Consider the following 16,510-nt stretch of genomic DNA (forward strand, 5'->3'; position numbering starts at 1 on the left):
CCTCCATGGCGTGTACACACTCCCCTATCCAGCGCTCCTCCATGGAGTGTACACGCTCCCCCATCCAGCGCTCCTCCATGGCGTGTACACGCTCCCCTATCCAGCGCTCCTCCATGGCGTGTACACGCTCCCCTATCCAGCGCTCCTCCATGGCGTGTACACGCTCCCCCATCCAGCGCTCCTCCATGGCGTGTACACGCTCCCCTATCCAGCGCTCCACCATATCATGTACACGTTCCCCTATCCAGCGCTCCTCCATGGCGTGTACACACTTCCCTATCCTGCGCTCCTCCATGGCGTGTACACGCTCCCCTATCCAGCGCTCCTCCATGGCGTGTACACGCTTCCCTATCCAGCGCTCCTCCATGGTGTGTACACGCTTCCCTATCCAGCGCTCCTCCATGGTGTGTACACGCTCCCCTATCCAGCGCTCCTCCATGGCGTGTACACGCTCCCCCATCTAGCACTCCTCCATGGTGTGTACACGCTCCCCTATCCAGCGCTCCACCATATCACTATCCAGCGCTCCTCCATGGCGTGTACACGCTCCCCCATCCAGCGCTCCTCCATGGCGTGTACACGCTCCCCTATCCAGCGCTCCACCATATCATGTACACGTTCCCCTATCCAGCGCTCCTCCATGGCGTGTACACGCTCCCCTATCCAGCGCTCCACCATATCATGTACACGTTCCCCTATCCAGCGCTCCTCCATGGCGTGTACACGCTCCCCTATCCAGCGCTCCACCATATCATGTACACGTTCCCCTATCCAGCGCTCCTCCATGGCGTGTACACGCTCCCCTATCCAGCGCTCCACCATATCATGTACACGTTCCCCTATCCAGCACTCCTCCATGGCGTGTACACACTTCCCTATCCGGCGCTCCTCCATGGCATGTACACGCTCCCCCATCCAGCGCTCCTCCATGGCGTGTACACGCTCCCCCATCCAGCGCTCCACCATGGCGTGTACACGCTCCCCTATCCAGCGCTCCTCCATGGCGTGTACACACTTCCCTATCCTGCGCTCCTCCATGGCGTGTACACGCTCCCCTATCCAGCGCTCCTCCATGGCGTGTACACGCTTCCCTATCCAGCGCTCCTCCATGGTGTGTACACGCTTCCCTATCCAGCGCTCCTCCATGGTGTGTACACGCTTCCCTATCCAGCGCTCCTCCATGGTGTGTACACGCTCCCCTATCCAGCGCTCCTCCATGGCGTGTACACGCTCTCCTATCCAGCGCTCCACCATATCATGTACACGCTCTCCTATCCAGCGCTCCACCATATCATGTACACGTTCCCCTATCCAGCACTCCTCCATGGTGTGTACACACTTCCCTATCCAGCGCTCCTCCATGGTGTGTACACGCTCCCCTATCCAACGCTCCTCCATGGCGTGTACACGCTCCCCTATCCAGCGCTCCTCCATGGCGTGTACACGCTTCCCTATCCAGCGCTCCTCCATGGTGTGTACACGCTCCCCTATCCAACGCTCCTCCATGGCGTGTACACGCTCCCCTATCCAACGCTCCTCCATGGCGTGTACACGCTCGCCCATCCAGCGCTCCTCCATGGCGTGTACACGCTCCCCCATCCAGCGCTCCTCCATGACGTGTACACACTCCCCTATCCAGCGCTCCTCCATGGCGTGTACACGCTCCCCTATCCAGCGCTCCTCCATGGCGTGTACACGCTCCCCCATCTAGCACTCCTCCATGGTGTGTACACGCTCCCCTATCCAGCGCTCCACCATATCACTATCCAGCGCTCCTCCATGGCGTGTACACACTCCCCTATCCAGCGCTCCTCCATGGCGTGTACACACTCCCCTATCCAGCGCTCCTCCATAGAGTGTACACGCTCCCCCATCCAGTGCTCCTCCATGGCGTGTACACGCTCCCCTATCCAGCGCTCCTCCATGGCGTGTACACGCTCCCCTATCCAGCGCTCCTCCATGGCGTGTACACGCTCCCCCATCCAGCGCTCCTCCATGGCGTGTACACGCTCCCCTATCCAGCGCTCCACCATATCATGTACACGTTCCCCTATCCAGCGCTCCTCCATGGCGTGTACACGCTCCCCTATCCAGCGCTCCACCATATCATGTACACGTTCCCCTATCCAGCGCTCCTCCATGGCGTGTACACGCTCCCCTATCCAGCGCTCCACCATATCATGTACACGTTCCCCTATCCAGCGCTCCTCCATGGCGTGTACACGCTCCCCTATCCAGCGCTCCACCATATCATGTACACGTTCCCCTATCCAGCACTCCTCCATGGCGTGTACACACTTCCCTATCCGGCGCTCCTCCATGGCATGTACACGCTCCCCCATCCAGCGCTCCTCCATGGCGTGTACACGCTCCCCCATCCAGCGCTCCACCATGGTGTGTACACGCTCCCCTATCCAGCGCTCCTCCATGGCGTGTACACGCTCCCCTATCCAGCGCTCCTCCATGGCGTGTACACGCTCCCCTATCCAGCGCTCCACCATATCATGTACACGTTCCCCTATCCGGCGCTCCTCCATGGCATGTACACGCTCCCCCATCCAGCGCTCCTCCATGGCGTGTACACGCTCCCCCATCCAGCGCTCCTCCATGGCGTGTACACGCTCCCCTATCCAGCGCTCCTCCATTGCGTGTACACGCTCCCCCATCCAGCGCTCCTCCATGGCGTGTACACGCTCCCCCATCCAGCGCTCCTCCATGGTGTGTACACGCTCCCCTATCCAGCGCTCCTCCATCTAGCACTCCTCCATGGTGTGTACACGCTCCCCTATCCAGCGCTCCACCATATCATGTACACGTTCCCCTATCCAGCGCTCCTCCATGGCGTGTACACACTCCCCTATCCAGCGCTCCTCCATGGCGTGTACACACTCCCCCATCCAGCGCTCCTCCATGGTGTGTACACGCTCCCCCCCCCCCCCGTCCTCCTGTACAGCCTTTAAGATCAATAAATCTCCTATCAGATGTAATAGTGGAGGAGCTGATTATCTGCAGACAAACAAAGTGTGACGCAATTGCTGCATTGCTGGGTGTGACGGTCACCTGGAAACATTCCTGGCAACTGGTCCAACCTGTCTGATCACCTGTAATAAAAGGAGGAGGATGGGAGGGGCCAGGGAGGAGGATGGGAGGAGCTGGAGATCTGCAGGTGATGATAATGACTATGAGGAAGTTCATTCACTTCACTCTGAGTTTATACTGTAACCAGGAAACAGAGAGAGGAGATGCAGAGAGAGGAGACCGCCTGACAGAGGAGACCACCAGCGAGACACAGAGAGAGGAGACTACCAGAGAGACACAATCACCAGAGAGGGGAGACAGCCAGAGACAGAGAGAGGAGACCACCTGACAGAGGAGACCACCAGAGAGACACAGAGAGGAGACCACCAGAGAGGAGATCACCAGAGAGGGGAGACAGCCAGAGACAGAGAGAGGAGACCACCTGACAGAGGAGACCACCAGAGAGACCCTGACAGAGGAGACCGCCTGACAGAGGAGACCACCAGAGAGACACAGAGAGGAGACCACCAGAGAAACACTGACAGAGGAGACCACCAGAGAGGGGAGACCACCAGAGAGACACAGAGAGGAGACCACCAGAGAGACACAGAGAGGAGACCACCTGAGACACAGAGAGAGCTAAGGGGGAAGACCACTGGAGATCTACACATTGCAGGTAAGTAATGTGTGTTATTAACATTTCAGGTACATTGGTGGGACGGTGTGGATGTGTGGGGCTCAGGGACGATGTGGATGTGTGGGGCTCAGGGACGGTGTGGATGTGTGGGGCTCAGGGGTGGTGGAGATGGTTGTGTGGGACTTGGGGACGGCGTGGATGTGTGGGGCTCAGGGGTGGTGGAGATATCAGGGTTGGTGGAAATTATGGTGTGGGGCTCAGGGGTGGTGTGGGGCTCAGGGGTGGCGGAGATGATGGTGTGGGGCTCAGGGGTGGTGTGGGACTTGGGGATGGCGTGGATGTGTGGGGCTCAGGGGTGGTGGAGATAATGGGGTGGTGTGGGGCTCAGGGGTGTCGGAGATGGTGTGGGGCTCAGGGGTGGCGGAGATGATGGTGGATGGCGTGTGGCTCAGGGGTGGTGCAGATGATGGCGTGTGGCTCAGGGGTGGTGCAGATGATGGCGTGGGGCTCAGGGGTGGCGGAGATGATGTTGTGGGGCTCATGGGTGGTGTGGATGGTGTTTTGGGCTCATGGATGGTGTGGGGCTCGGGTGGCGGAGATGATGGTGTGGGGGCTCAGGGTTGGCAGAGATGATGGCGTGGGGTTAGGGGTGGTGGAGATGATGGCGTGGGGCTCAGGGGTGGTGTGGATGGCGTGGGGCTCAGGGGTGGTGTGGATGGCGTGGGGCTCAGGGGTGGTGGAGATGATGGCGTGGGGCTCAGGGGTGGTGTCGATGGTGTGGGGCTCAGGGGTGGTGTGGATGGCGTGGGGCTCAGGGGTGGCGGAGATGATGGCGTGGGGCTCAGGGGTGGTGTGGATGGCGTGGGGCTCAGGGGTGGCGGAGATGACGGTGTGGGGCTCGGGTGGTGTGGATCTCAGGGATGGTGTGGGGCTCAGGGTTGGTGGGGATGGTGTGGGGCTCAGGGTTGGTGGGGATGGTGTGGGGCTCAGGGTTGGTGGAGATGGTGTGGGGCTCAGGGTTGGTGGAGATGGTGTGGGGCTCAGGGTTGGTGGAGATGGTGTGGGGCTCAGGGGTGGTGGAGATGGTGTGGGGCTCAGGGGTGGTGGAGATGATGGTGTGGGGCTCAGGGGTGGCGGAGATGTGCGGGACGGTGTAGATATGTCCAGTATATGGCTGTGCTGAGAGGGTCCTATTCCCGCTATAGCCTTGCTATGTCCCCGTGGACACTGAAAAATGGTCATTAGAGGGGCCATGCAGCCCAAAAAATATACAGACATGAAGGGGGATCTCTCTTGAGTGATCCCATTTGCTGCGTGATGTCAGGAGATAAGTGGGTCTGTGTGTTATTGGAGATAAGTGGACCTCTGTGATATTATTGGAGATAAGTGGGTCTGTGCTCCCAGAGGTCTCATTGTGGTTGGAGATAAGTGGATCTGTGATGTCAGTGGTCTGTGTGTTATTGGAGATAAGTGGATCTCCCAGCTCCGGGATCGGCTCCATTGTGTCTCCTCGCTGACATTTCACTTTGTTTAGTTTTGTTTGGATTTGCATGTGAATGGTGATGTCTCATTGTTCAGAATTGGCACAAATCTCTTTACTAAGTTATCCTGAGGGTCCCTGAGAGAGACATGTTCAGGACATTTATTCGTTGGGCGGCTCCATCCCAATCAGAGTTAGACGTTTCTGCTTCTGAAGTTACCCACATGTTACATTCAGATTGTACAATTGTCTGAATCTGGTGGCGCGACACAGAGAGGAATGGGTTTGACTAAAGTACTGGATATTGGGCATGGCCTAAAGGAACATGGTTAAATATCATGAAACCAGCAAGCCCGGCTGACAACCAGTGGCCACCAGCGAGCCCGGCTGACAACCAGTGACTCCTATGAAATATCAAAAACTCGATCACCAGTGGGGTTCTTTGGGGGTCATTGGTCATCACTGGGGGAGTTGTTGGAGGTCATTTGTGCTTCATGGGGGGTCACTTGTGCTCCATGGGAGTCGGTGGTTGTTGGGGGTTATTGGTGCTCCACAGAAATTACTGAAGGTCCCTGGTGGTCATTGGTGTTCCATAGAGTTAAGAAGGGGGGATTTGGGACTTTGAGTGAGACGTGTGTTAAACAAAAATAAATAAAATTGCACAATAATGAGACAGTTTATTCATATAAATACACATGAAACATTTTTAATAGCAGATATGATGGGCATATAATAGACAAATGTGAAAATTCCATCATTGCACATGATACATAAAATCAAAGAAAAGGGTATAATATAAAACACACGATTGAATAAAAAACTGCATTTAAAATCTTGACGCGTTTCGTGTATGATGTTCCACTTCAGAAGCAAGTGCAGAATGCGTATCCTATAAAAGAATTCCAAATTACTCCAATAAATTTAAATAAGGATGTAGGGGGAGGGGGAAAACCAAACACCCCAAAATGACTTGCATATCAACTCTAAAGTTGGCCATGGAAAGCTAAAACCTGATAGCTAAGGAAAGCCGGGAAATATCCCTGCCAGGAGTGTGTGGCGTAAAACTGCGGGCAGCCAAGGTGGAGAACACCACACTCGAGGGCAGAGATGGAAAGTGTGGGGTATACCTTGGCTAAGGGCATAGAGCCTATAGTGATGGGGTCAATGTGGTGACCCCACACTTTCCATTGATCACATTCATTTTACATGTCACACAGATTGCAGCTGTTTTCAGGCATCATCATGCAGCTCACCATGGACACGTTCCATCTCTCCCCTTGTGTGTGGTGTTCTCCACCTTGGCTGCTCCCACAGCTCCCGGCTTTCCTCAACTAGCAGGTTTTAGCACTCCATGACCAACTTTAGAGCTGATATGGAAGTCATTTTGGGGTGTTTTGGTTTTTTTCCCCCTTCCCCTCCATCCTTATTCCAAATTACTCCAATAAATGAAATATTTTTCTATAGATACGCATTCTGCACTTGCTTCTGAAGTGGAACATCTTACACGGAACGCATCAAGATTTTAAATGCAGTTTTTTATTCAATCGTGTGTTTTATATTATACCCTTTTCTTTGATTTTATGTATCATGTGCAATGATGGAATTTTCACATTTGTCTATTTATATGCCCATCATATCTGCTATGTACCATGTCTATGTGTATTTATATGAATAAACTTTCTCATTATTGTGCAATTTTATTTATTTGTGTCTAACACACGTCTCACTCAAAGTCCCAAATCCCCCAACACCCCCCCCCCCTTTCATAACAATTAATGGGGATGGAGGTGTATGCTCGTTTGGACTATACACCTCATTTAAAGTCCCAAAATGTCCCCCCTTTTTTACTTGCTGCTCCATAGAGGGCCCTGGTGTTCATTGATTCCCCATGGGATTTATTGGACATTATTGGGGGGGGGGGGTCATTGGTGTTCACTGGTGCTCCATGGGAGTCAATAATGGTCATTGGGTGTTATTGGGGCTCCATGGTATTTATTGGACATCATTTGGAGGGGGGGGGGGTCATTGGGTGTTATTGGGGCTCCATGGTATTTATTGGACATCATTTGGGGGGGGTCATTGGGTGTTATTGGGGCTCCATGGTATTATTGGACATCATTTGGGGGGGGTCATTGGGGATTAATGGGGCTCCATGGGAAATATTGGAGGTCATTGGTGTGTGTTTGGTGCTCCATGGGAGTCACTGGTTCCATTGGTAATCAATGACCAGCCTAGTATTGGTGCTTAGTGTACGACCTCACTTGCCTATCCACGCTCTGCCTCCCTCTGCTGGAACTGTGGTTTTCTCCTCTAGCCGTGAAAACTGCAAACCTACAGAGCAACAGATCCCAAACCGAGATCATTATCACCCCACCAACATCCAACCAAAACTGAATGTGTCCCCCCCAATAGAGCACCTCACTGCCCATTCCCGGGGATCCCCCATAGAGGTCCTCATCCCCGGGGAACTATATGCTCATGTTGGGATGGAGATGTGTAACAACACGGAGATATTGCACATTCCAGGATCTCTATTGTCCCCTGAACCCTCCCTCCCGACACACCTGACAACCTCCATCCTGGTCACATCCTGCTGGTGTGTCGCCTTCAGACAGACCGTATGACTGCCAAGAATTCACACCCCCACCCCCACCATGTCTCCATACCTTACATAGTATTACTTCCCATCTTATTTATAATAAACCTAATTCTCGGTATCTGTTCTTATTCTGTATGTATGGACGCTGCACAGTACTACTTCTCTTGTCCTATATGTCGGGTGTAATTCTCGGTATCTGTTCTTATTCTGTATGTATGGACTCTGCACAGTACTACTTCTCTTGTCCTGTATGTCGGGTGTAATTCTCGGTATCTGTTCTTATTCTGTATGTATGGACTCTGCACAGTACTACTTCTCTTATCCTGTATGCCGGGTGTAATTCTCGGTATCTGTTCTTATTCTGTATATATGGACTCTGCACAGTACTACTTCTCTTGTCCTGTATGTCGGGTGTAATTCTCGGTATCTGTTCTTATTCTGTATGTATGGACTCTGCACAGTACTACTTCTCTTGTCCTGTATGTCGGGTGTAATTCTCGGTATCTGTTCTTATTCTGTATGTATGGACTCTGCACAGTACTACTTCTCTTGTCCTGTATGTCGGGTGTAATTCTCGGTATCTGTTCTTATTCTGTATATATGGACTCTGCACAGTACTACTTCTCTTGTCCTGTATGTCGGGTGTAATTCTCAGTATCTGTTCTTATTCTGTATGTATGGACTCTGCACAGTACTACTTCTCTTGTCCTGTATGTCGGGTGTAATTCTCGGTATCTGTTCTTATTCTGTATATATGGACTCTGCACAGTACTACTTCTCTTGTCCTGTATGTCGGGTGTAATTCTCGGTATCTTGTGCCGGATCTCGGTATCACATCTCCCGCCCTGTGTGGTGGAGATCCAGGAAGCATTAATAAGATGCAGGAAGTTGTTGTTCTCGCTGAGTAGTTCCTCTTTCCTCTGTGATGTCATGTGACTGACTGTTCAGAATTTTAGGTGAGTAGCTGGGACGTTCTGTCATCCTCGTCTTCTTCCTCTTCTTCCTCCCTCATCCTCCTCGTTCTTCTCATCTTCCACCTCCTTCCCTGTCTTCCTCCACCTCGTCCTCCCTTGCCCTGTCTTCCTCCACCTCCCTTCCCCTGTCTTCCTCCACCTCGTCCTCCCTTGCCCTGTCTTCCTCCACCTCCCTTCCCCTGTCTTCCTCCACCTCGTCCTCCCTTCCCCTGTCTTCCTCCACCTCGTCCTCCCTTCCCCTGTCTTCCTCCACCTCGTCGTCCCTCCACCTCGTCCTCCACCTCGTCCTCCACCTCGTCCTCCACCTCGTCCTCCACCTCGTCCTCCCTTCCCCTGTCTTCCTCCACCTCGTCCTCCCTTCCCCTGTCTTCCTCCACCTCGTCCTCCCTTCCCCTGTCTTCCTCCACCTCGTCCTCCCTTCCCCTGTCTTCCTCCACCCCGTCCTTCCTCCACCTCGTCCTTCCTCCACCCCGTCCTTCCTCCACCTCGTCCTTCCTCCACCTCGTCCTTCCTCCACCTCGTCCTTCCTCCACCTCGTCCTTCCTCCACCTCGTCCTTCCTCCACCTCGTCCTTCCTCCACCTCGTCCTTCCTCCACCTCGTCCTTCCACCACCTCGTCCTCCCTTGCCCTGGTCCCTGTCCCTGCTGGCATGCGCTGTAACACCGGAGGAAGGAGATTGGGGGGGGGGAATTTTCCTCTGGTGGAATTCTCATACCATATAAATGGTGATCTGGGTGTGGATATGTCAGATGAAAAGATCAAAGCACAAGTTCCTGGGGGGAGGGGACACAAGGTCCTTACACTCAGTATATTCCCTCCTACCAGGAACCAGACCATCTCTGACTGCTCCGCCCCCTATTTCTCAGTATACAGCGTCTATCTACCATTCCAGGGAAAGATTAAAGTTCCTGTCCTCTTCCCTCCATGTCCCTGACACACCTTCTTATGAGGAGAATAAACGTCTTCTACAGGATGAGGTCCTAACTTATTAGATTTGTTCTTCATGTTTGATAGTCAGCTGACCCCTTACCCAAAATGATTCAGACCCTTCTCCTCTTCCTCGGGGGGGACCTCGGACCCATTGTGGTCCTTCCTCGGGGGACCTTTGTATCATAATTCACTGTCACCCTCCAGTCCCTTGTTCCCCCGGCATCTTCCCACTGATTCTGTGAACAAAGCTAGCAACGTGTGACTTCCCTTTCATATGGCTGTGCTCTACCCCCCGGGATATTTTAGACCTTAGTTGGCAGGTAAGTGTGACCTAAACATCCATACTGGCTAAATCCTCTGTAGGTACACCCCTCTTTAAGCATAGCCAATCACTTGCATTTTTAGGGGATCAGGCTTTTTACAAGACTGCCCTGATCTCAACAGCCAAGAGTCCCTGTCACCAAGACTCCAGAGCTATACATCAGTCACCATAGTAGATCCCACCCCCTCCTTCTCACACAGCCATCCTTTAACCTCTTCCCGCCGGCCGTATGCATATTTTTGGCAGCAGGGGGGTGAGCTTTAATTCTGATCTGCTACACATATACATACAGCTGCCGATGCTGTCATTCATATGATCACCGTGAGCCAATCGGTCATCACATGATTGGAGAGTGGAGACCCTCCCACAGGTCTTCAATATGTTAATAAATACCAACATATTCCCTTATAGGCAATGGATTTCTGGGCCACAATAGAGATGTCTTTTCCTCATAACGCAATTTCTCACATACTGAGCTTCCCAGTCAGGTATTTCCAGAAGAGTCAGATTATTACCTGGAGGAACATTGGTGAGATCCCACCACTCCCCCAAAGCTAGATGATGAAAATTGGTGACTACATTGTCCTATATGTTTCTTCAGAAATCCATGGAGTTAACCCCCCCAGCCAAATTGTGAATATTGGTGACTATATTGGCCCATACATCTCAGAAATCCAGAGAGTCGCTCCCTCTTCTCCAGCCAGATGAATATTGTTGACCTCAATGTCCATATGTTTCATCAGAAATCCAAAGAGTCGCACCCTCTCCTTCAGCTGGGCAGTGATTGACTATATTGTGCTATACATTTCCTCAGAAAGCCAATTGCTTGCTCTCCTCAGGCTGGAAACTGGTGACTATATTGTGGTATATGTGGCTTTGATGTAGCCGAGGTGTGAAGGGTAATAATAATATAGAGTGACTTGAGTGACATCGGAGTAGGAGGGGCTGTTGACATGACATCCAAGATGGTGGCACCCAGCAGCAGATTTGGAGCTTTTAGATGTCTACCCAAGGGAGAAGTAAAATTCAAGGTTCACTCAAATTGCCTTGGCCCCCTCCCCCCTTTACAAATCAATAAATTTTAGTAGGTGTGCATGTTAGAATTACATTATTCCATCGTCTTCTGCATTGCTGGGCACAATGTCACCAACTCTCCAGGAAGACTCCTGTGGAATGCTAAACAAGTAAAACTAGATTGGAGGATGATGAAACATCAGATGAATCCAGCAAATGGTCAACACTTATGAGGTCCTCTATCTGGTGAGGTTTGAATTTGGGTGGAAGATTGTGATGTGACCTGCCATGTTGGGCACCAACCATTGGGGTCACTATACAGAACATGTTGTGTAGGACTTGTCCCCCAATATTTATATCCTGGTCTAACCCGTCCTCAAACCTTTACTTTGACTTCTCTCATCCATCTTTGGATCTCAGTATGTCAGATGAGATGAGTTGGTTTATTTGTGGACTTTATTAGAGGAATTATAGGAAATTGGTTAAGTGATTTTGCCTGTTTTCCATTTAATGGGGATTGTAGTGAACACAAACCGCTCTTATCTGTTGTATATCGGTCTTCCTATGGTGATATTGAGAAGAGGCAGTATGAACGCTGACCACTCCACTAACCTTCACTTGTTCTCCTTCCAGACCAACCTGTGAAGGCCGACTCTCAGCCTCTGAGCAGCCAATGGCAGTTCTGCCTCCTGGGATACGCTTTTTCCTTTCCTTCTCACGAGACCAGTGGTAAGTGTCCTGCAGACCTACCTGAGGCTTCTACAATATCATGATTACAGGTGTGAGGGGGCGATGAGCTGAATGTCGCACTTTCTATTGCTTGTGAAAAAAATCTGATGAATATGTCAATTATTCACCTTACAAAATAGTAATACTGTATGTGTAATATAGAAACAAGATGGTGGTTATCGAAATCTATGCAGATTGATCCTCCTATCTCTTCTAATGCTAGAAAGTTCTGCCACAGCCATTGCAGATTTGGCTGTATGTACGGCCAGGCGGCAGTGCGGGGCAGACATGTCTGTGTCTAGGCTTCTGTATTGTATAAGATTTTATTCCCTCGGATTGTACAATGAACGATCTCCTCTCTCTCTGCAGGTTCCGTGCTTTGGTGCTGGTCCTCACCTACCTCCTCTACTGCAGCTTCCACCTGTCCAGAAAGCCTATCACCATCGTCAAGGTGTGTGGGATGGAAGGGTCATGGGTAGAGGGATGGCAATAGGAGACAGGGTGGAGGATGGGAGGTAACTGGGCCATGGATGGGCCTGGGCAGATGGGAAGTAGGGTGATGTGAGAGGGATGGAATGGGAAGTGAGCAAGAGATGAGGGGATTGGTAATAGAGCCAGGGATGGGAGATGGAGGGCAGATGGGAAGCGGGGGAGAGGAATGGGAGAGGAGGGTAATGGTAACAGGGCTGGGGATGGGCGAGATGGAAGGGTGATAGGACATGAGGGAAATGGAAGATGAAGGGGAGGGGAGAATGTTTGAGGCGGGACATGTCCACTCTGACTGACTGAGAACTGTCTCTACCTATCTTCATACATCTGAAGTAAGAATCCAGAATTGTGTGTCCGCCATCATTGCTGGGACATTGGGGGCCATGTATCCATTGAGTTTCTCATGATGCAGATTTGATGAGCTGAGTAGATATGTCACCGTTGCACTGTGCACGATGGTAGTGAAAGTCTTGTTCACTATGGTTACAGCTCCCCAGTCTCGTATATATCTATAGGATTGGTAGTTGTACAGTTCACTAGTCTCTGGTCCACTCCCATTCACTTCAGTTAGTGGTACTTGTACAGTTCACCAGAGTCTTTAGTGCAGCGCCATCCACCATGGCTCCCTAAGAGTGGCCAAGCTTGATCATTAGTCTCGTAGGGGTTTTCTAGCCCTCTACCGCCAAGACCATTCACCATGGTTGTCCAGGAGTGGGCGAGCTTAGTAATTGGACTTGAAGGGATATTTGGCCCTCTAGTGTCATGACCTTGCACAATGGCTGTTGAGGATTGGATAAGCTTGGTCATTCGTCTTGTAGGGATCTTCTTGCCCTCCAGTGCCAGGGCTGTCCACCATGGTGGTCCAGGAGCGGCCAAGGTTGGCCATTTTGTCTTGTGAGGATCTTCCAGTAATACAATGTTGTAGAGAACAAGGGTTTATATTGCACAGTTGGTAGAGTTGCATAACAATAGTCAAGGCTGGAATACTAGTGATGGCCTCTCTTTTGTCTCCTAGGGAGAATTACATAAACATTGTTCAGAGCCCCATGAGATTGAGCCTCACAGCTACAAGGAATTTGTCATCTTGAAGCCATCTACAGAGAACGCTGTTCAGAATGCTTCACGCTGTGGCTGGGCACCTTTTGGTAAGATCTTGAGATGTCAATTTCTGTCCTGTTGAACTTGCCATGGTATGAATTAATATTGGATCCCCAGCTTACCATCTCCATTCATCTCTCAACAGATAAGCAGAACTACAAGCAGTTACTGGGAGCTCTGGATTATTCCTTCCTGTGTGCATATGCGGTGGGCATGTTCCTTAGGTAATACTGGCTGCTGTGTGTGTGTGTGTGTGTGTGTGTGTGTGTGTGTGGCACTGAAGAAGAAAATATTACAGCGCACACATGCAAAAAAGACATTTACCTCAAGCAAGGCTAGTTTAAAACACCTAAGCATTTCTAGAAAAACATTATGAAAAAATATGGGGATTTGGTCCCTCTATATTGCTATATGGTGCTAAGCCCACTTACTGCGACAAAGTACCTCATGATTAGTGGGTCCTACACTATCCATGGAGTGGGAGAACCTGCATCTCTGAACCATGAGAGCAGTACACTCTTCTAAATGGGAGAATCATAAGGTCTCCACCCATGACACAAGTGGACACTAATTAAAGGTACTTATGTTATGTAGTGAGGTGCTCCGCACCCAAAAGGATTTGGTCAGAACCCACTGATTATGGGGTACTTTGTCGCAGTAAGTGGGCTTAGCACCATATAGCAATATGGTGTGACCAAATCCCCATATTTTTTGATAATGTTTTTCTAGAAATGCTTAGGTGTTTTAAACTCGCCTTGCTTGAGGTAAATGTCTTTTTTGCATGTGTGCGCTCTATTTTTTTTTATTCTACTGTATGGTCTTATGGCTGCATCTTTAGTGCATTTTTTAGAGTGTGCCCCCCAAATATCTTGTTTGTGTGTGGCACTGCACACAGAACATTAATCTGCCACGGGAGCTCCCATGGAATGGCTGTAGGCCATGGGAAGAATATAGGAGGGGGCGAGGCCTTTATTTGCCAGCAAATGGAGAAGAAAGGGAAGTTACCGCCATAGGAGATTAGAGATGTAGGAAGATGTAATATTTGTGGTAACCCTTAGCAGCCCTTTGGGATTTACCTTTAAATATTGCTTTGTGTTACAATCCTTTGAATATGGCCATCACACCTAGCTCAGCTTTATTCCATACTTCAGGCATAAGCAGAGACATTGCGGAGCCAGAATGTTTATGCTGGAGCGGTCCCCTGTGCTGAGCTCCATATTAATGACTGCCAGAGATGGCTGAACTACAAACACATGCAGTCCATGCACCATCATCCACATCTGGAAATTCTCCTTACATAGTCAGGTTGAAAAAAAGACACCAGTCCATCTCGTTCAACCTATAAAAGGGGGAAAAAAAAAAAATAAAATCATACAACCCCAGATTGCCCAATTCTGGGGCTCTTGTCACCAATGCCTTGGGTGGTGCAATTCTTGCTGTTGATCTAGTACCTGATGTCTTGTAGATGGTTATATTAGTGTAGGATGGTAGCTGTTGGAGGGTCTAAGGTTTGGGTTTAGGTTACATAGTACCATGTTTGCCCGAAAATAAGACCTAGCTTTATTTTCCAGGAGGGCTGCAATATAAGCCCTATCCCAAAAATAAGCCCTAGTTTAAAATGCTTGTAAAAATCCTATAATCCACTCTATTACCATAGTATATAATGTACAATGTGTGTGATTCTGTAATATAATTGTGGGGAAGAGAGCTCCGGCGGGTCACAGAAGCGCCAAATGGCGATATAAAAAAGGTATTTGGCAACAATTATATTACAGAAACACACACATTGTACAGTGTATACTACTGTAATAAAGTGGATTATAAGATTTTTACAATTTTTAACTCGGTTCACACTGGGGATTCCTGTCAGGCAGGGAGAGAGAGGGGGCGAGAGGACAGCACATTATATGGTAAGACCTACCCTGAAAATAAGCCCTACTGTGTCTTTTGTTACCAAAATTAATATAAGACCCGGACTGATTTTCAGGAAACATAGTAGGTGAGGTTGAAAAGACATAAGTCCATCAAGTCCAAACATGTGTGTGATTATATGTCAGTATTACATTATATATCTCTGTATGTTGTGGTCATTCAGGTGCTCATCTAATAGTTTCTTGAAGCTATCACTGATCCCCGCTGAGACCACCACCTGTGGAAGGGAATTCCACATCCTTGCCGCTCTTACAGTAAAGAACCCTCTACGTAGTTTAAGGTTAAACCTCTTTTCTTCTAATTGTAATGAGTGGCCACGAGTCTTATTAAACTCTCTTCTGCGAAAAAGTTTTATCCCTATTGTGGGGTCACCAGTCCGGTATTTGTACATTGTGGGGTCACCAGTCTGGTATTTGTATATTGTGGGGTCACCAGTCCGGTATTTATATATTGTGGGGTCACCAGTCCGGTATTTATATATTGTGGGGTCACCAGTCCGGTATTTATATATTGTGGGGTCACCAGTCCTGTATTTGTATATTGGGGGGTCACCAGTCCGGTATTTGTATATTGTGGGGTCACCAGTCCGGTATTTATATATTGTGGGGTCACCAGTCTGGTATTTGTATATTGTGGGGTCACCAGTCTGGTATTTGTATATTGTGGGGTCACCAGTCTGGTATTTGTATATTGTGGGGTCACCAGTCCGGTATTTGTATATTGTGGGGTCACCAGTCCGGTATTTGTATATTGTGGGGTCACCAGTCCGGTATTTGTATATTGTGGGGTCACCAGTCCGGTATTTATATATTGTGGGGTCACCAGTCTGGTATTTATATATTGTGGGGTCACCAGTCCGGTATTTGTATATTGTGGGGTCACCAGTCCGGTATTTGTATATTGTGGGGTCACCAGTCCGGTATTTATATATTGTGGGGTCACCAGTCCGGTATTTGTATAATGTGGGGTCACCAGTCCGGTATTTATACAGTGAAATCATATCCCCTCTCAAGCGTCTCTTCTCCAGAGAGAATAAGTTCAGAGCTCACAACCTTTCCTCATAACTAAGATCCTCCAGACCCTTTATTAGCTTTGTTGCCCTTCTTTGTAGTCGCTCCATTTCCAGTACATCCTTCCTGAGGACTGGTGCCCAGAACTGGACAGCATACTCCAGGTGCGGCCGGACCAGAGTCTTGTAGAGCGGGAGAATTATCGTTTTATCTCTGGAGTTGATCCCCTTTTTAATGCCAATATTCTGTTTGCTTTGTTAGCAGCAGCTTGGCATTT

The 16,510-nt window shown here is 49.9% G+C and overlaps 2 protein-coding genes across 3 annotated transcripts in view; both read left to right on the top strand.

The window, feature by feature from the left end:
* The window catches only part of LOC141129552 (myoferlin-like), a 644,669-nt gene that overhangs the window by 211,428 nt on the left and 416,731 nt on the right, over window positions 1–16,510 (top strand). The gene's annotated exons all lie outside the window — the stretch shown is intronic.
* SLC37A1 (solute carrier family 37 member 1) overlaps window positions 3,158–16,510 on the top strand; it is a 30,653-nt gene continuing 17,300 nt past the window's right edge. The window contains exons 1-5 of one of the 2 annotated variants that reach the window (XM_073617643.1): window positions 3,158–3,694; window positions 11,609–11,704; window positions 12,074–12,155; window positions 13,209–13,338; window positions 13,437–13,515. In XM_073617643.1, the coding sequence (XP_073473744.1) occupies window positions 11,649–11,704; window positions 12,074–12,155; window positions 13,209–13,338; window positions 13,437–13,515 (347 nt within the window). In that variant the 5' untranslated portion in view covers window positions 3,158–3,694; window positions 11,609–11,648. Of the gene's footprint in view, window positions 3,695–8,651; window positions 8,691–11,608; window positions 11,705–12,073; window positions 12,156–13,208; window positions 13,339–13,436; window positions 13,516–16,510 lie in introns of those variants that run through there. The other variant, XM_073617644.1, reaches the window with a different exon arrangement.

This window comes from Aquarana catesbeiana, linkage group LG02 (genome assembly GCF_042186555.1).
Source record: "Aquarana catesbeiana isolate 2022-GZ linkage group LG02, ASM4218655v1, whole genome shotgun sequence".
NCBI classification, from domain to species: domain Eukaryota; kingdom Metazoa; phylum Chordata; class Amphibia; order Anura; family Ranidae; genus Aquarana; species Aquarana catesbeiana.